Source organism: Tursiops truncatus, chromosome 13 (genome assembly GCF_011762595.2).
Source record: "Tursiops truncatus isolate mTurTru1 chromosome 13, mTurTru1.mat.Y, whole genome shotgun sequence".
Classification (NCBI taxonomy): Eukaryota; Metazoa; Chordata; class Mammalia; order Artiodactyla; family Delphinidae; genus Tursiops; species Tursiops truncatus.
In genome coordinates, this window is record NC_047046.1 from 30670221 (window position 1) to 30691336 (window position 21116).

The 21116-nt window shown below is 40.6% G+C and overlaps 1 protein-coding gene across 5 annotated transcripts in view; it reads right to left on the bottom strand.

Annotated features, from left to right (window-relative positions):
* The window catches only part of PTPRM (protein tyrosine phosphatase receptor type M), a 747728-nt gene that overhangs the window by 267822 nt on the left and 458790 nt on the right, over nucleotides 1-21116 (bottom strand). For all 5 annotated transcript variants that reach the window (XM_073790533.1, XM_073790536.1, XM_073790535.1 and 2 more), the window contains one exon: nucleotides 186-459. In XM_073790533.1, the coding sequence (XP_073646634.1) occupies nucleotides 186-459 (274 nt within the window). The remainder of the gene's footprint in view (nucleotides 1-185; nucleotides 460-21116) is intronic.

A 21116-nucleotide genomic window follows, 5' to 3' on the forward strand; every position in this document is an offset into this window, starting at 1 on the left:
TATGCATTTCTTCCCATGAATTTCTCCAGGTGAAAATAATTTTAAAAAGAGAATAAAACACATTTATTCCAAGTAAAAGCACACAAAAGCATGACTTTCCTTCTTACTGCTACCTTATGTGATCTGACTGTGTTCGCACTGATAACACTGAATGGCCTAAGTAAACAGCCATTTATAAAACTTACCCCGTTGGCTTTGCTAGCAGCTTGGAAATAAATTCTGTAGCTTTTATGGGGAAGGAGAGGGGTGTTCCAGTATCCATTGTATGTCTTATTATCACCAATAGTAAAAGGCTGAGCCGACTGGAGGCTGTTGGCTGGGAATTCAGCAGCGAAGTAGTACTGGGAGTTCAGTAGAGAAGCATTCTGGAAGTGGATGGGCACCGGGTAGCATTTTAAGATTTCTGTTGTCTTTTTAGCTCTTCGAGGACGCTCTTCCTCGACAACTATTTGGTAGACACTAGAAGAAAGAGAGTATTATCAGTGATAGTTTCGGATAACAGAGTTGATTCCCATGGTCTTCAGCTGTGGAGACCCACAGGAGACCCCAAATAAAGAACACACTGGATAGAGCCAACAATAAGTGCTTAGTGCCTAATGGACACGGATTCAACACTTGCTCCATGACAGACAGGGAAAGTGCTTAATGCCTTTGCACAGGACTCTCTCACCCCCAAATAAGACAACTTCTGGAGGGAAAGAAAATTTACCATAGTTAACACGTTTTCATAGAACAATCTCTGCTGTTTATGTGAGCAGGACACCAAGGTAACATTCTTCTTACATGTAACTGAAGATGAATTTGTAGAAAATGAACTCAGTTTACCTAGTCAATGAACCAATCAATATTAACCGTAAGTTTATTAAAAAAGGCAACGTAATATTTTCTTCGGTGATATCTGCATGATCGTGTGTGAAGTTTTATCAAGTCACAAGACACAATGTGTGATGATTCGGGTTAACCAAGGTGTAACTTCCCATATTTTCTTCTATTCCTTTGCTTTCACCATATTCGGTCAGTGGAAAGTGAGGACATCAGAAAAGCAGAGAAAAGGCACTGGAATTTCAAAAGCCAACACCCTGGAGTTACAAGTGGTTTCTAAGAGTAAATCATGAACAGGGCTACTTGAATTCTATATAAAGATAAGATGGGAATGAGTATCCTCAGAAGATGCCTGTGAGACAGATGTCCCCACCAAGGAGTGGATCTCCTGGTCCCTACTCACCTTTCCCTCCCCACCCCCCCTCCAATATCTGTGAATTTCGAATTAACCTTAGGAGAAGAGGAGAAACTTTGAAGGGATGGACTTCTTTATTGAGCTACATACATTTACTAGAATGATGAACTGTTGTGCAGTTTGGTTGGGGAAAAGAAAAGTTTCTAATACGGAGAAAAAACAAACCTCGACAACAGCTTTCAAAAACTGAATCCAGACTAGATTGCAAGTCCTTCTGACAAGGAGATATATCTTTTTCTTACTTTGTCAGAAAAGCACCGTGACTCCCCGAGCAACACTGTAACCCTGGGGCTGCTCAGCACAGCCACTCATTAAAGCCGGGGAAACAGAATAGAAGGGAGGTGCCTACCAAGGCCAAGAGCTGGGGTCGGCCCGGAGAGGTCCCTCTCTGTGCTCCTGTCCGTGTGAACTCTGAATCTGCACCCAGTGAATCTCCTGTTTCTGGAAGTACAACCACTTAGCACATTTGCAGAAGTTATTCCATACAGGAAGTGCTAGGCCAGGAGCCTTGCACATGTAGGTTTTATTTTCTGGTTTTACTGGTGAGAAAACTGAGGTTCAGAGGTGCCCATTCTATCTGGGGCATAGTTAATTAAATAGTAGATGTGGTCTCCTGACCATCCGACAATACAGTTAGTCACTTCTGTATCTCATGAGACAGAATGAAGTGGGCCACGAAGTACGTATTTTTGAAGGCGTAACGTAATCCAGAAGTAATTTTTACTTTATATACCTTATATGTAGTAGGAGGGAGGAAATATACTGATATTCACTAATATGCTTCGCTTTACTAAAACTTAATACTAAGTTTCTTTTGTATTCATTTCCTGAATACCCAAGAGGTAAGAGAGAAGGGAATTACCAAGAAAAAGGTTTTGCGATAAGATAATGCAGGTTAGATTGCAAGTTCATCCTGTACAACCTGCAAATAAGGAGAAATGGAGAGAATCAGAAGCTGCAACTCTGCTTCCTCTCTCCCCTCATCTCCATCCTCACTTTCCATCCATCTTTCCCCAGCTTTCCTCATTTATTAAGTCAATGCATACTTTCTGAGCCCCTAGTATGTGCCAGGCACTGGCCTGATTTAACTTGAACAATATGATATTTGACACCCCCTAGAGAAAGACAATTGTTTTGTAATTTTAATGCCATCTAAGTGAATACGGCTGAAAAAAATTAATTTTTCCAAGTAGCAAGTTGATGAGGATCAGATGAAAATTCAAGAATTAAATGATTATTTAGTGGGCCTCCATTTCAGCCAGTTGGTACGTTATGCCATGCACTCTACTCCAGACGTATTACTTTTTAAATAGCTACCATCTACTCATCTTCAGATATATTAAAGGAAGAACTAAGTTGACTAGAGCAATTTCAAACCCAAAATGTCTTTTCATCCTTGCTCCACAAGACAAATTAGATTTGCAAGCATCCAGACCTCAAATCTATTTGCTCTTTAATAATTTAAGCACTGAAAGGTCAAGCAGCTCTTTTCTATTCCCCTTTATCAAAGTCCAAGTGCTAATGAAAAATGGCTGAATCCGTTCTGCTGCCCAGTGGCCACACACTGCTGCCTCCAGGATGGAAATAAACACACTACTGGCATCCAGATCAGCGGTACCTGGACAGAACTTGGTGACTGATGCGTTTTTCATTTGTACAAATAACATCATCCCACTGATGATTTTCACAAGATATTTCCAACCACAAGTGTCATCTCAAAAGTACATTTGAAAATCTCACTGTTTGAATGTTTTTCCTGAAAGGATGACTGAAAAAAGCAAATTCTCACAGATGGAGAACCAAACAGAAGTTTCTAGCTTAGTGAGCTGAATTAAAATCCTTTTATCCTTTTAATGTGTTACTCACGGCCTCTTTGTTTATCAAAGTCTCACCATTCCTAGCCTTCCTCCACCACTGTTCTGGAATTTCAAATCACATAAAACTTTCCTAAGGCATTTGCAGCGTGAGGGCACAATTCATCGTGAAGATGAATCTGCCAAAGATGTGACATCACTGTATCCGAACTTTCCTACAGAATGAAATTTAATTTAAAGCTTAATTGATGCTAGGCTTTTCTACAACAAAACTCTGAGGCTTTTAGAAGGAGAATAAGAAATCTGCATTTATATAGACTAGCCCATGAAGTATAACCTAGAAAAGAACATCTGAACATCTTTCATGTAGTTTGTTAAACTCGAAAGTTCAAATGTGACAAAATGGTTTTGGTCTTTTCTAACTTTGAAGATGTGAGGGGAAGCCTGCTGCAGATTTGAAACTGACTTCAATATGTGTGTCCTAATTCATTTCCGGATTAAGCCCTTAGTCATAAGTCCATTTTCCTACCCACTTATTCTGTTTCTTATCAGCATAAAATATTGAAGGATTATCCAACCAGATAGCAGGATGGTGGGGGGTGAGGAGGAGAAAAGTACTGATCCGTTTCATTGTTGCTTTTGCCAATCCCTTAAAGTTGTCATTTCTCATCATTTCAAGGACTTAGAATATTTTTCATTTCATGGCACTATTAGGGACTTTCAGCTTGATCTGCAATTTTTGGTAAAAGCCACCTATTCTCTCTCTAGAAAAAAAGAATAGAGTCTAGTATTAATATCTTCTTGAAGATTAACTCTTTGCGGGGGGGGGGTGAGGGAAAATGAAAGTATAAATTATATTCAAGGCAGGTAAAATAAACGTGTAATTCAGGTTTATTTATGCAATAACACAGAATGTATTTTCTTCCTGTTCTTTTTCAGTCATAGCCTTTCCCTAAACCTGTCAGCATTTACTGAAATGACACCCTGAAGATCCCAATGACCTGGTACAACTGAACTACATTTTAAAAGTATTGTCACCAGTTTAAAATGAGGAAAAAGAAAGGTCAGTTCAATAAGTTCAATGTGTTTGTCATCATGACTAGGATCCACATAACACGGGTGCTGAGAGCAGCTGCTAGAGCCTGTCCTGCTCATTGACTCACAAATGAGGTCTGATCACTAGTTTTCCACAAACAGTGGACCCTGGGTAACACACTGCACAGCATAAACTGATCCGTGGGGTCGAATATTCTATGTTGCCCACTTTAATTTCTCTTTGTCCTGCTCTCTTCTAGATAGGATCGGCCATCTATTGCTGTGGCATATTTTCAGGGTACTACAAATAAAACTGATGCTCTCTCGGCCATAATTCGTCATCAGGAGCTCGCCTGGCATCCCTAAGTTACTTCTGTCCTGCATGTGTGTGCACATGTGTGTGTGTGTATGTGTAAGCACGCCTGAGCACGTGCTCCCACACCCTGCTGCTCTGCTAGTTAGTGACAAAATCTGATATAATAAAATATTAATTATAGCTGAAAGGCTGGGCGAGAAATATGAACTCAATTACAGCTCCATATTGGGAACAAAGGGCAGGAAGGAAAAATCCTTTAGTTACGGAGGTTTGGGATAATAAAAGGACAACTAGAACATTAGACTTGGGCCGAGAAGCTGTGTAAAAGGCCACATGTTATTAATCTTCACGACAGGCACCAAATTTCAAGTAAATTAGTCCAAGATGGAACATCTTTAAGAGTGACTTCTCCTCCTTTTAACAAGTGAAGACGTTTTCCTTTGCACATTTCATTTCAGTTACGTTTGTCATAATTTAATCATCACAATTTCATAACAAATGCATGACTATAAAAATTATAACTCAAGGTCTGCTACTATTTTTAAAGCTTGTTTTTCTTAAATAGCTCTAGGGATTTGAATAAAACTAGAAAAATCCAATACTATCAAAGCCATACTAAATATCTTCACTATTATACTCAAGTCAGGATCTTTCAGTCCCTAAAGGTAGCAGTAGCGCAGGCCAGGAGAGCCAGAATACAAATGCCACTGTCCCGAAGGGCGTGCCGCTGAGAGCACAGTGAACTGGGATCCCATGCCCAGGTGACTGGGTCCAGCACTGCCACCAAATCATCCCCTGACCACTAAGGTCCTTTCCAGCTCTGATATTTTTATAATCCCTGGTACAAGATCAGGCAAGTTGTGACGTCAACAAGTGAGAAGAAAACTATTTTATTCATATTTCCTTATTTTCTACGATATTTATCACATATCAAGCCCTGTGCCAGGCACAAGGGAAGAAGAAAAAGAGGAATGAAGTCCACACTGTCCCCGTTCTCGGGGTGTTAGAAACAGGTCCCTCCAACAAAGAACTGGGACAAGATGCTGACAGAGGTTTGTACAGAGTGAAAGAGGGTACAGAGGGGGAGTGTCAGTGTCTACAGTGGACTTGAGAACACAGGGGCGTGGAGGGGGAAGCTGGGGCAAAGTGAGAGTAGCATCGACATATACACACTACCGAATGTAAAACAGCTAGCTAGTGGGAAGCAGCAGCATAGCACAGGGAGATCGGCTTGGTGCTTTGCGATGACCTAGAGGGGTGGGATAGGGAGGGTGGGAGGGAGGCTGAAGAGGGAGTGGATATGGGGACTGTGTATGCATATGGCTGATTCACTTTGGTGTACAACAGAAACTAACACGGTATTGTGAAGCAATTATACTCCAAAAAAGATCTATTGAAAAAAAAAATCTCTTGTGGCATCAGCTTCCCCGAGGACATCTGGCCTGGACCTAGTGCCCAAACGCTCCTACTGCCGGTGACGCCCGAAGACTGTCCTGTGCTGCCTACAGCCATCCACTTTCCCCCCAAATTAGAGATAAAGGAATGCCAACAAACAAAAAGCTCATGTCTTTGGATTCCCAATGCAATCTCCATTCACTGCGACCACCTGTGCCAACAAAGACCCACCCAAGTCTCAACAAGTCTCCCATCAGACTCCCGAGAGGCACGAGGATTCTTCATCAATAGGACCAAACACTGAGGGTAATGGCCGGGCTCTGGCTCAGATGCCTGCCAGGGTCCCAGCAGGCCTGTCCCGAGAGTGCCCGAGTTTCCCGAGGAGGAATCCCAGGAGTGGCAGGGTTTTCCTCACAGTTTCCATACTGCCCAGCTCCTGGCAGAAGGACGCTGCAGGGCATGACAACCAGGGCTGGTTGCTGACTCCCATCCCGCTGTGATGCCCAATGTGAGGAATAAGAACCAGGTAGACTGCTCTCTGGGGAGGGCAGGGGGAGCAGCCTGCAAACACGCAGAGCCTCGGTCTCTGCTCCCCTCCACCTCCCCACACGTGCCTTCCAGGCAAACTTGGAACTCCTTTTTCTGCCTTCTCTAATCACGCCGCAGGTTACAAGAGCCATCATCTCTCAATTTTAGTATTTCATTTGCTCTCCATTTTAATCATTAAGGTGAAGTCAAAATATTACAGATGTGTTGGTTGTTTTGGGGGCAGTTGTGGTAGAATTTGGCAGTGGGAGCCCCTTGCACCCTTCCCAGGCCAGTGGCCCCTGGCCCGGCCTTCTGCAGAGAAGGCCCTGAGCAAGGCCTGTGCACCTGCCCTGCGGGCCCCGGAGCATCAGACTGGAGCTCTGGTCTCCTACACAGAATCCTTCGGAGGGGATTATGTTGAAGAAAAAGAAAATCTGAGACATGAGGGAAGGAAAGCGAGACAGTATATTTTCATGCACAAAAGCAAGTTTGAAATGGAGTTTGAGGGAAAGTTAAATTAAGTTTCACAGTATAACTGCTCAAATACATCTCCTCTATTATTATTATCTTCCCCTGCAATTTTTCAGGCTTCTTTTCAAGGGTTCTGGAAGAACAAACTTAGTTTCCAAAATGAATTTTCAAAGAGATGACTGACACTGTCATCCTAAAAGCAACTTTAATAAAAATGATCTTTGTTTCCTGGCAGTAAAGGAATGCAGAGTATTATTTTTTAATACAATAAAAGTCACCTAAAATCAGGTGGGGGAAGGGTGGTGGCAGTGGTAATAAGGGATTTAGTACCTTTTGTGAACACACTCTGTAGCAATTCAGCTACAATAACTCATAAAAAAACCGAGCCAATATAGTAATACAAAACTGAAGTTTTACTGTTAAATGACATTTTAGTTTTTGTGACTATGTGTACCAACGAAAAAAGGAAAAATTTTAGGTTGGAAGTCAGGTATTTAGAGCTCCTTTCCTTAAACAATTTTAGCAATGGATAGAACCTTTTCAAAAGGTTCCAGAAATGTGACAAAAGAACCTTTTAGCCCCAAAGGTTTAAGATGGTCTTGCAGTTTACAATTCTTCAATAAAGAAGAGGGAACAATTAAAAAAAAAAAACTATTAATAAGCATTTCAAAAGAATTGGTATTTTCTTTCTTTATTCTCCGGAGACTATTAAACACGGTAATATGAAAAAAGAACATACATATCAACAAAAAAAGACTGATGAATTTGATTAAAACAATCCAATACACTATAACAAAGCTGTTTAACCCAAGTCCTTCAAGTACTCAAAATTTCGCTAGTAAACACTGAGCAGATTTTGATGGAGTTAGGCTTGACCAAAAAAATAAAAAGGAAGTCTTAGCTTAAAAACAAAAATGAAGAAATAATGAAGAAAACCAAAACCAAAAACCCCTGCTTCTAACTTCTAAGAATGAAGTATTAGAGATAAACCCCAAAGATTACAAGGATCATAATCTAAAAACAAAGGCATTATATATTTTCTTAACACTGGAAGAGACAATAAAGAAAGGATATTAATTTTCAGGAAAGCCCATGTCTGCAAAGGAAGGTGTAACCACATTGGTTCCAGAGAGATTCTGCAGGGACGATGTCTGTGGTAGGGATGGCTCCTGGGAGGGGCCTTGCAGGCCATGCACTGTTCACAGGGAGAGCATGGCTGACTGTTAATCCCCCCAGACCTCAGTTCCTGTATCTGTACACAGAGTGCTGGCATTTGACCAGGAACTCTGCTCTGGATGATTAGAAATCACTCCATAAAGGACCAAGCATGGGACTGCCATATTATAGCGACTCAATCCAAGTAACAACAATTCTTCATTTTTTTATTAGCCTAATTATTATTCCTGTCAGATCATAACTGAGGTTCAGAAGTATTATACTGGGACTTAGAAACTTTCCTATGACACAGGTATAAGAAAAGAGGCTACCAAGTTATCTACAAGGTACTGCCGTCTTTACAGACCAGAATAGAGTCAACAATAAATAAGAAAAGCTTTCCTATATTGAGCTGATAACGTCTGTGGTAGATGCTGTCCTGACTGCTTTGCTTACTGTCATTCACCTCCTAGCTGCCCTTTGAGGTAGATATTATCACTCACAACTAATTGAGGAAGAAAATGAGACAGAAAAGTATCACTTGCCCGAGATTACAGGGCAAACAAGCACTAGGATTGAAACCCAGGGTCACCAAACTCCATGCTGTGATTGGCTGCATATTTGATACTTCTGAACACCTCTGCACCTTCGTCCCCAGGAAAGAGCCCTTGTTTGTAACTACTCCAACCAGCAGTGCTTTCTCATCTCTGTGGGGTTTGGACTGGAACAGTAGGTCTTCTAAAACTGATGATTTTACAGAATGACTGCACATATTTCTTACAACGACCATAAACTTATTGTCAAAGTATGGGTTTCCTTTACAATACAGATACTATTTTTTTTAATATAAATTTATTTGTTTTTATTTATTTATTTATGGCTGCGTTGGGTCTTCGTTGCTGCACGTGGGCTCTTCTCTAGTTGTGGCGAGCAGGGGCTACTCTTCTTTACAGTGTGTGGGCTTCTCATTGTGGTGGCTTCTCTTGCTGCGGAGCATGGGCTCTAAGCGCTCAGGCTTCAGTAGTTGTGGTGCATGGGCTTAGTTGCTCCACGGCATGTGGGATCTTCCCGGACCAGTGCTCAAACCCGTGTCCCCTGCATTGGCAGGCGGATTCTTAACCACTGTGCCACCAGGGAAGTCCCCACAGATACTACTGAAGTAGTAGTCTACTTCAGTAGTAGTAGTAGTAGTAGTCGTCTCGGTATATTGGCATAAAAGTTAAAGGGCAGTAGTGATTAGAAATTTTAAGCATTTTACCAAAAACAAGGAATAAAGGGAAAAAAAAAACTGAACATCAATCTAGTCTGTGTGTTTTGTTAAGCAAATCCTGATATTATAGTTTTACCCTTTCTTAGCACTTCAGTTTACAAAGAACTTTCGCCTGTATTAATCCTCATGATGATGCTATGAAACGGACATATCTTGTGTTAGACCCAATTTCAGAACTAAAGAAAGACCCAGAGTTCACAGGATGCCCAAGGTCACACAGTAGTGTAAACAACACAGCCCAGTAGTGTAAACAACTCAGCCCAGATGCAAACCCTGGTCCATGCAATTGTTCTTTTCTTTTAATTGATTACTAATTAATTTTAAGCTTTCATTACATTTTAATTTGATTTTGATGATAGTTGTTTTCAGAGAATTCTTTGTAATAATTCTAAATGGTTCCCAGTTTCTTTTAAAAAGTATAATTCTGATATACCTTTCAGGTATGTAGCATTATAATTCAACATCTGTATACACTACAGAGGGGACACCATGACAAGTCCAGGTACCATCCATCACCCCACAGTTCATGACCCTTCACCCATTTCTCCCACCTCCCAATCCCCTTTCCTACCTATGGGGGGCGGGTGGAAAGCAAAGGAGAAAGGAGGGTGTCAGTGACCCTGAGAGGTGAGAAGCAGAAGTTTCAAAGGGGTCAGTATAGGCGTGCAAGATTCTAGTGATGTTTCTGATGAAATCTGCAGTAGTCCTTCTGAATTTCTCTTCTTATTAAAAAAAATAAGATTGATCCAAGGGTAAGGGTAGGGTGTTTTTTTATGCTTCTGCACTCTATGGAAGGGTCATGGTATTTAACTTTTATTTAGAGATGAGAATATAAATTTTAAACGCTTCTTCTTCCTTATACATCCAACGAGTTAAAAGGAGGTTTGAGACCTTTGGCTTCTTATCTATAAAGGTTTCAGTGATAATTACTTCTCACAAGAAAAAGATGATGTTCAATTCAAGAAACACTTATTGCACACTTAATTAGGTTTGAGGTACTGAAGGATATTCAGAAACTAAATTATGAAAATCATTTTGTGATCATTTTGCATTTCCTATTATATTTACATACATTTTACATAATAATTAGCCTAGGAAAAGGCTCACTTCCAACATTAAATTCATAAATCTAGTTAATACTCCTGAGTGCTGGTCAAGCTTCATTTACTATGTATGTGGTTTTAATTGTATTTGCTGGGATGACCACTGTCTACATCTCTTTACTTCCTCTGATCCTAGGCTGTTCTAAAGGCTGCTCCTCTCCTTGGTGGACCCACACCTGCCTTCCAGCCCCTGATTGGCCACTTCCTACTTTTCCTTTGAGTTTCAGCTGAAACAGCACATCCCGATTTCCTTGTTGGGATTTCATCCTTCTGTCTTATGCTCTCAGTGTACTCTGGGCTTCTCTACACAGCTTGATCACCATCCTAGCACAGTGACTTGAAAATAAAGATGCTCAATAGATATTTGGTGCACAAATGAATGAATAATAGGCAAATGTCAACCCTCAAATTTCCTATAACACTTGGCAATATTGTAAAGGGCAACAATTTTAGCTAGAGACTAATAACTTCAGAGAGCTCTTACCAATTCTCACTGAGCAGGAAATACACTGACACTGGACAGGCAAACACTATTAGGGAAACATAGAGAAATGAAAAAAATAGGACACAGAGAACAGCTCAAAATGGATACGACGATATGGAGAAAACAAACATTGCTACCCAATCGTTCTACTATCTCACAGATTGAAGAACTGACTGTTAATTAAATTAAGGAGCTGAAAACCAAATATAGGTAACCATCACAAGCATAATGTAATAACAGACTTAATAAACTAATTTTTGATGAAACAGAAGGCACATCAGCTTTTTCCTGTGCTTTGCTGTTCTCATCATAAACGATTACACTGTCCAGACTTAGAAGCGCTGGTTGAGAAAATGTTCTGCTGAAGAGAATGACATAAAACAGTGTTCATTATACGGCCATGTCCGCCCCCCTCCATAGGATCACGAGGTTCTGACACCTGAGGAGCGTGGTCAGGTCCTCTCCGAGGGGCTCCTTGGCTCCCAAAGCCCACAGCTCTCAGCAGCTCCCTGGACGGGCTTTCACTGTCTGCCCCAAGCGTAACTATCAGCCTCTTTGAACTTGTCATCTTTTCTCACGTACTTATGTGATTGTAACACTTAAAAAAATGAAAGTGAAGCGCCTATAGTCGGATCAGTCAGTCTTCGTCAAAATGTCCAAGATCCTGTCTCCCAAAGCCTAACAGTCTCAGCTCGGAACACCTCTAGAAATTCATCCCTTAAACTCCGTGGAATCAATAATCGTGATTAGGAAGACCCAGCAGCTGCTGAGAGCAAATGGCAGAGCAGCAGTGAGATTTGTCACTCAGGCGATAAGTTGTTCAATTCAAGGCATCGGCAACCTTCTGGGGCTCTGGGTTTACAACTGAGACAGCTTTTAAGTGATTCCACTGTTTCATTTATGGATGGTCCAGACAGACGGTGTGGGGGGAAGAAGCAGGGGGTAACTTTCTCTATTGTCAGTGGCCAGTGAGTTCAACCTGCATGTCTGCCTCCCCATCCTGACAGGTGGCTTCTGGGCTCCTGGTCAGCTGGTGGGGGGGCTGTGCCCAGCACTACTGACCTCACCTCCAGGGAGGCGGTCACGTATGATAACGTACGGCCTCCACTATAAATGACACTCAAGGGCCTTTGTGTAGCCTGCAGTCCAACCTCAGACATTGATCTTTGCAGAGACAACCATGGGTTCCTTTGGGTACAGGAATGAGAACAACGAGAAACGGTGTGATCAAAACCTTGAGTCTTCCCTGTCCCTCAGCCAAGAGTCAGCCACACTCATCCGCTAAGCGTCCTGGAGCATTCACTCCTTTGGCGCTCTTTCAGTAAGACACCGTCTCATCCATTCGCTGGCATTGCAAACACACCCCAGTGTGTTTCATAATGGTCCCCAAAGTGCCTAGCACAGGCTCAGGGCAAAGGGGTTAGGGTGATCCAGTAAAAGGAAGGTAGAGAGAAGCAAAAAGACAAAGGTCCAGAAGGTTCTTCTGAGCAAGAAGCACTAACAACGCCACCTCTTTACTGCTTATGAAAACTGGGATTTACAAATATTCATATGGGGCTTCCCTGGTGGCGCAGTGGTTGAGAATCTGCCTGCTAATGCAGGGGACACAGGGTTCGAGCCCAGGTCTGGGAGGATCCCACATGCCGCGGAGCAACTGGGCCCGTGAGCCACAACTACTGAGCCTGCGCGTCTGGAGCCTGTGCTCCGCAACAAGAGAGGCCGCGACACTGAGAGGCCCGCGCACCGCGATGAAGAGGGGCCCCCGCTTGCCACAACTAGAAAAAGCCCTCGCACAGAAACGAAGACCCAACACAGCAAAAATAAATAAATAAATTAAAAATATTCACATGATTAGTAATTTCCAGTAAATTACCAGAGAGTCATGGCTGAGCTAGTTTTTCAATTTTGAGTGTCCTAGTATGCACTTTAACAATACTTTAAACAGTTAACATCACCAATCACTTTGATTAGGCGATACATTCTCTTTTTTTCTTCTAAAAGAACTAAATGTTTCTGGTTCCCCTAAGTCCCGTTTCTAATGAAAATCAGCATTTGACATGTACAAGATCGCTTCCCTAAGTGTTAGCGATACCTTAACTGGGCGGATGAAAAGGAACCTGTACACCTGTCCTATGCCCCAACCCAGTAACCCACCCTCCACGGCTGCAGCTAATCTTCCCTACATTTTTTCCTTACCTAAGTCCCTGGAATCCCTGCTCACTGCCCATTGGACACAACTCCACCCCCTGGTATGGAGCATAAGGTCGCCCAATCAATCAATCTACCCCTGATCTCCCTTCCGCTTCTCCCATCCCGCCATCCCACCCCTCTCTAATTATATCACACTTCTCATCACCAGAGCAGGCCAACTTGGTCCTCCCCACCCTCCTGGGATGCATCTGTCTTGCTCAGTATTTAGTCCCTGCCACACACGTAACCTCCTGTCTCCATGTGACATACATCCTGTGGGCAACATCCATCTGTCAAGACTCAGCTCCTCTCTGGAATCTTACCCAACACCCCCCACCCCAGGTACAGTCCCGCCCTCCGGCTCCTCAGCACCCGAGACAGGGGACCAGAGCACATGCTGGGCTCACGTGTCGAGACTGCAACCCCCTGGAGAACAGAGCCCACGACAGGCCCCTCTGGATCCCCAGGGAGTCACACAGCACTCGGAACCTAGTGTCTACTGCGTCAATGTAACCCCAACAGCAGCTCCGTGAGCTGACGTGGCGTCACCCTGAGGCTCAGAGATGTTACGAGATTTGTAACCATCACATAGATAGTCGTTGAGAGAGCTGGGATTTGAAACTGGGTTTATTTACTCCAAAGAGTATGTTCTTTCCGTGTATCATGGGAGTCATTTTAGAAAGTTAGGTCCGCTATTCACGTGATGCATATTCAGAGTAATTATTTGAATATCAGAAGAGTTTCCTGCCTATGTCAAAGGATGGAAGACTGATTCTGCCCATCCAAAAGACCACGCATGACACCTGATACTGTCTTATTGTTTAGGCCGTAATGATATTGCTTATTCATTACTGATAGATTCAGTAGTTTCCAATTAATTTAGAGCAAAGTACTGGGTAGATCTGAACATTATACATTGATTTATAATAGGTTAATTTAAAATGAAGCTAGTTTTTTTTTTTTTTTTTTTTGGCTGCATTGGGTCTTCGTTGCTACACACAGGCTTTCTGGCTTTCTCTAGTTGCGGTGGGCAGGGGCTATTCTTCGTTGCGGTGCACGTGCTTCTCATTGCGGTGGCTTCTCCTGTTGTGGAACACGGGCTCTAGGCGCGCAGGCTTCAGTAGTTGTGGAGCGCCGGCTCAGTAGTTGTGGAGCGCCGGCTCAGTAGTTGTGGCTCGCTGGCACTAGAGTGCAGGCTCAGTAGTTGTGGCGCACGGGCTTAGTTGCTCCACGGCATGTGGTATCTTCCTGGGCCAGGGCTCAAACTCGTGTCCCCTGCATTGGCAGGTGGATTCTTAACCACCATGCCACCAGGGAAGTCCCTGAAGCTACTTTTAAATTACAGAATCCTTGGATCTTAAGGTAAACTTTGTATTGTAAGGTTTTACACTACAGTTTTTTCTTTCATCCAGCAAGAAAGTAATATAAAGAGATAAATTTTTTTATGGATAAATAATAAAATATTTGCAAATCGCTATTTAACTGGTTCCTGAGCCAAGATCAAACTAATAGATAAAACTATTCTGATTAAAGGGCAATTTTTATAGAGACACAGATGTAGAGAACAAACCAATGGACACCAAGGGGGGAAAGTGGGGGTGGGGTGGTGGTGGGATGAACTGGGAGACTGGGATTGACATGTATACACTAATATGTATAAAACAGGTAACTAATAAGAACCTGCTATACAGAAAAATAAAATAAAATAAAATTCAAAAAAAGGACAATCTTTAGAATCTGGAGAATAAATTCTAATATAATCATAATGATTGAATGACCATAAAATGGTACTTGAATAACAGATACCTTTCTTTTAAGAAAGTGAAAGGAGGAGCACTCTTCGAGAGTGGAGACAACAACAGACCCCATTGAGCCAAGCAAGTTACTTGTCTCATGGACTCTTCGTTGGTATGGCACGTTGCAAACTTTACTTTTAGAGTGGTTCTAAACAGAAGATTTGTTTCCTTTTGTTTTATGCTTAAGTTTATTCATAAACTTAAGTTTAGAGCTGATAAAGACCATAATTAGCTAACGACTCAGGGGTCAACATGGAAACACCTAACCTTTTTAAAGAGCTGTTGTACAGAACTGGGGTCGGGGGAGAGTTCATTACCTAGTTATAGTATCAGTTCCTCAAAACTTGCAAATGCATAAATAAACAGGTAACCAGAGGCAATCAGAATTTAAAATGCAGGAGAGACATTAGAATTTATAGGAATTCTATTTAGGATTTTATTGATAGACACACTTATTAAATTCTTAATTTATTTTTCATGTCAAATTAGATTTTTCGTGATAGCAGATTTGAAGAGAATGAGACAAACAAAGGAAAAGGTAGAGGCCCAGGGCTGGTCGTGTGAAAAGAAACAATGAGAACCACCTACTGCTACAGCCTGAAGGGTGCCAGAGCAAGAAGAAACACTTACGTAGCATTTAGTGTGTGTGAAGTACGGTTTGAAGTACTATTTGAAATACAGTACCTCAGTTAATCCTCACAAGAACCCTATAATGCTGAAATGCTCAAAGGCTCCTTGCATGAAGCAGAAGAGAAAGGGGTGTCCAAGAAGGTGGTGACAACGCAGTGATAATGTCTTTCCTGGGACATAGAAAGGGGAGACAATCATATAGATTGCTGCTGCTTTAAAAAAAATGTAAAAAGGATCTGGTCCATACTTCCTAACATCAAACTTCTAAACCGTAGTCAATCATATGCCAACAATTGTAATTCCTAAAATAGGAAACTTCTTAGAACAAAGTGCATGATTATCTCCTACCTTTCATTAGTAATAATGATCTCTTTCCTTTCTTTTACTGACAAAAGTTAGTTTCACTGTCCCATCCGAGGTGGCAAGTGTCACAGACTCCCTGGCACTCTCACGCTGAGTCCCTTTAACAAAAACTGCTGTGTGATACCCAGCTTGGGGCCATGAGTGCAGGCCCACAAAGAGAATAAAGCTCGTTTCCCATACAGCTCCAGGATCAAATGGAACGTGTGTGAGAAATATAACACATTTTCTTAAAATAAATACAATTGCTTTACTGCCTGTTTATTCTCAATGGAATGAAAACTTGTCCTTCACCTTCTTCGAAGACTAAGAGTGGATTTTTCAAAAGACAGAGAGCTGTATAATGAGAAAAATAGCATCCTTTAATGCCTTTTTCATTTTCTGTCTAATTTGTTACAAAAGAATATTTGATGAGTAATTTGAATAACTCAAGAAATACTGAAGTTAACAATGACACTTTAATATCAGAACGTTTCCTACTTTACCACGTAAAACAAAGCAGCATAAGGAAAAAAGTGTTAGGAGTAAATGAGAATAGCACACATTTGCAGTCTACCATGAGAAAAAATTCAAGGCAAAATCAGTTTAATAAAAATCTGGACATAGTACATAAAAATAAATTCTTGACTTATATATGAAACTGCAGGTGTTACATGATACAAGTCTTTTTGTTTTTAAATCAGAGGTGTTTTGGATGAATAAAGCATTTATGATTGCTTTTTACTAACAAGAAATATTTCCTATCTCATTTGAAACCTTACTTACCTAGGACACATTGTTGAAAAAAGTTAGGCAAAATATGTCTTCCATTCCTTACGCCTCCTCTCTTCCCCATTCATAAGGTAGTGAAGTTCCTATTTACTTTAAGATTTTGGCCCCGATTCTCAGCAACAGAAACTATTCACAAATTGCTTTTTAAACATAACTGTTGAGGAAGCATTCAACTTAGAGGATAGCCACAGTATAAGTCACCAATGACTGCCAATGCACAGCATCAAAATAATTGGGGCTAAAGACATGGAAACAACCTAAATGTCCATCGACAGATGAATGGATAAAGAGGATGTGGTGTGTGTGTGTATATATATAATATATATGAATATTACTCAGCCATAAAAAAGAATGAAATAATGCCATTTGCAGCAATATGGACAGTCCTAGAGATTATCATACTACGCGAAGTAAATCAGAATGAGAAAGACAAATACCATATGATATCACTTATATGTGGAATCTAAAATATGACACAAATGAACATATCTATGAAACAGAAACAGACTCACAGACATAGAGAACAGACTTGTGGTTGCCAAGGGGGAGGGAAGGACTGGGAGGTTGGGATTAGCAGATGAGAACTCTTATATACAGGATAAATAAATAAGGTCCTACTGTATAGCACAGGGAACTATACTATAACTATATCTCAATACTGAGATAAACCATAATGGAAAAGAATATGAAAAATTATATACATGTATAACTGAGTCACTTTGCTGTACAGCAGAAATTAAACACAATATTGGAAATCAACCATATTTCAATAAAATTAAAAAGAAATAATCTGGACTACTTTACTATTAGAAGAACAAAGTGGCTGCCATGAATTAAAATTACATTCACATGGTTCAGCCTCGGTGTTAATGTTTTGGTTGTTGCTGTGATTACTGCCCTCCTTCCATCCCTCCCTGTAGGCACACAACTGTAATAGATGTTTTCCCCACTCAACAGTTTCTCCTGAATGAATGAATCAAAGAATGATTTGGTAATCTTTGAACATTCCACTGAAATGAATATCAAAATATTTAATTAGTTAACATATTCAAGCACTGAGTTTTAATTAAGAAGACACCGAGCTGCAAAACATTTATGAACAAATTAAAGCAACAATGCCTAAGGAACAAAAATGAGAGTCATTTGAATTACAAAAACGTGATTGAGTCTCAAGCCACAGCCCATTAGAAGGTATAAAACATCATTAATGAGGGTTACTGCACACAGCAGATTATCTATAAAGACATACATCACGAGAGTAAAATCACAGACAGAACTTTTGTTAGTGCAAGAAAAGCACCACAGTTAGTGTAAAACTCATTCTTTATTTAGAGTTGCTCTTTTACTGCCAAATTATTAGGGTTTTCTCTGTTGGACTCTGTCTGCATGTAATAAACAGTGGGGAGAAGAAGAGAGAGAAATGAGGTGATTCTAAACGAGTAAAAGAAAATTAAGCTTTTCCCTGTCTTATTAAAGAAAAAAAATCGAATCCATGAACAGACATTAAAATTCTGTCCTAGGTGCTAGTTTACTGGCTGGAATGATGGAATTTGTGTTCTTCCTGGCCATCTCAGGATTTAAATAATTTTATGTGACAGAGCTGATGCGCTGATCGATAAAAAGACAACAATCATTTACACTGAGAGTTTAGTGCAATTTCAAGAATCCGCATTAACCACGCTGAGTGTTTGTAGTGGAATCAGTATACAAGCACCTCACTTAGTAAAGTGCCTCAGTGAAGTATGACTGAATTTTCAACACCAATGAATATGGATTAAAGAAAAATCAAATCAATCAAAAGAATGGGTTTTTTTTGCAATCACACAATGACAGTATTTTTGAACACATAATTCTGTGCAAAATCCAGGGAAGCCAACAGATGTTCACTCCATTTCTTCTTCTAGTATTTATCTTACCATTTGGGAAAAGCTTTCTTGTATTGCAGTTGATTACATGTGCATTTTGCAAATTTCCAGATGTGTTCAAATGTTTCAATCTACATTATGGCTTTATATTTTAGGTCCCTATGAGTCCCTAATCAGAGTTCTTATTTCTCTAAACATTAAATGAAATTGAAAATTTTCATATACCCCATTTAGACTGAGAGTATTATGGACATTTTTTTCCCAAACTAGTCTTTCTAGATATATTGGTCTTCCATCTACTCAATAGATAATCAGTCGCATTATGCTGTACTATAATAATGAATCCTTTGAAGAGAATATTCACTTTTCTCAAAAAAAAATATTTTTGACAGGTGAGTTTGAGATAATTTCCTCTCTCAAATTTGTGCCAATAAAATTTACCCATTTTAAGACAAGCATCCTTCCAGTAAAGGTAGCATCTGTAGTGGATTTCCCTGTAATGCTTATTGAACTGTTTGCCACGAGAATTGATCTTGATTCTAGCATTGTAGATTTCCACGATGGATATAGATAGTAAATTTGTTCATTTCAAGCTGCTAACGCTGTAGAAGAGGGCATCATAGAGGCAGAATGCACAATGACCCCAGTCAATTCCAGGAATGCTTAGCCAGTAACAAGATGATGTTTCATAAAAGCAAAGCAGTGCTGAACTTGTAAAATCAGGCAGTATGACAGGTGTGAAAGAGCACGTGACATGATAAACTGAAATCTTCACAGAGCTAGAGCTGGGCCTGCTGAAATGATGTGAGACCTGCGTCTCAGACATCCTGACCAGCATCTGAATTTCTATTTTTATAGACATAAGAATACAAAGCCTGAGGATGTCTACAACTAACTAAGTAGTAAGGCTTCAAAGTCTCCAAAAACAACTAGAAAGGTGTAAAGGAAAAGAACAAAACCGTGCCTTAGCAAGGCAGATGATGGAAAACATGGGTAGTCGTTTGGGACACAACTGACACTTTAAAAAGATAAGAAGAGGGTTTCTGGGGACAGGACTAACATGGATTGCCCAAAGGAGTGTCATTTGAAAACTTAGACTTGGAAAGATCTATACAAAGATGAGGATGGCAATCCAACTGAAAGGGTTAGAAGGAAAGAAGCAACAAGAATAGAAAATGTGTGAAAGGAATTTTTATGAGAATAAAGTAGAGTGTTGGAGAGATGGTTAGGGTTTCAGCTTCCTTCAGTTTGGAGGCTCTGAAAGTGAATGACCTCTACCCTCTCATTTCATCGAGATGCCTCTGTGGTAGAACCTGGACTCCTGTCCTAACGGCCTGTTTTGCTGAGTTTGGGCAACTCAAACTGGTCAGAAACAAATGATGTTCTCAAGGCCACGGTCAGAGCGTCAATTTTCATTTAATAATAATTCAGCTTTCTGGAGTGAAAAAGTCTGACCCGCGGCCATAGGTCTGCTTGGGTCTTGGAAAGCCATCCAATGAGGGTGAGCCTGGGGTCATTCAGTTCGTGCAACCCCTCAGTGCCAAACAAATCAACCCAAAGGGCCTGGGCAGTGTCAGTGGCATCGCTTTTCTTGCAGAAATAATACCTTACACCTGGAACAGAGCTTCTACATATTTCAGAGTGTTCTCACTTACTGCACCTATGAGTGGCGATCTGAAATCCCTTACATGGGCTACTACTTTGAGTAAGTCAGCAAACTAAAACTTGTTTCATATCATCTTGCAGGGTTTTCAAATAAAAGTTTCTGTGATTCGACCCTAATGTGAATTCTCTATCAACTACACTTGTCTGTTTTTCATCTTGAGTCTGTGAACTGAAACTTACATATCTTATCAGGCAGAAAGAAGTCCAATGGATCCGCCTTGGATACTGTAGTGAAAACGTGATCAAAGAGAGGCCAGGTTTCAAAAGGTTAATGAACTAAAATTCTACAAAAGGCACAGGGAAAGGAACCCCACCCCCGGCCCTGTAGCCTTAATTGTGAATGTAAATGTTTCCTTGGAGAACGCTATTCAAAGGAATAGGTTATTTTTAAGGGAATCTACTCTGTTAGTACAAAATATCTGAATCCCTCTGAAACAAGTAGAAATTTCATTTATATAGATTAATGAGCTTATGACAAGTTCATACTCAAGAGTTATTCAGGCATTCCTTTGCTCCTTCCTACGAAGAATAAATTTATTTTATTCATTCACGGTAAAAGTTATACTTTGTAATTTCTTAGCTATATAAATCATCACACGATGAGAAATGAGGCCTACATCATGGTAATAAACTTAAATCTGTTCAAATAAAGACTTCACAATCATCTTTCCAATCACCTGTTTCTTTAAAAAAAACAGTTATACACCACATATTCAATTGAGAGATTAGCCAATTTACTGAAGGTTAAGGACTTAAAACTCCCTGTAAACAAAACAAACAAATCCATTTAAGGAATAGGGCTCACCTGATCTTGGGTAACTAAATTACAGGGAGCAATTACCTTTTAGGAGGAAAGCCACCTCCGAAAGGACTGGGGTTTTTTTTTTTTTTTTTTAACATCTTTATTGGAGTATAATTGCTTTACAATGGTGTGTTAGTTTCTGCTTTATAACAAAGTGAATCAGTTATACATATACATATGTTCCCATATCTCTTCCCTCTTGCGTCTCCCTCCCTCCCACCCTCCCTAT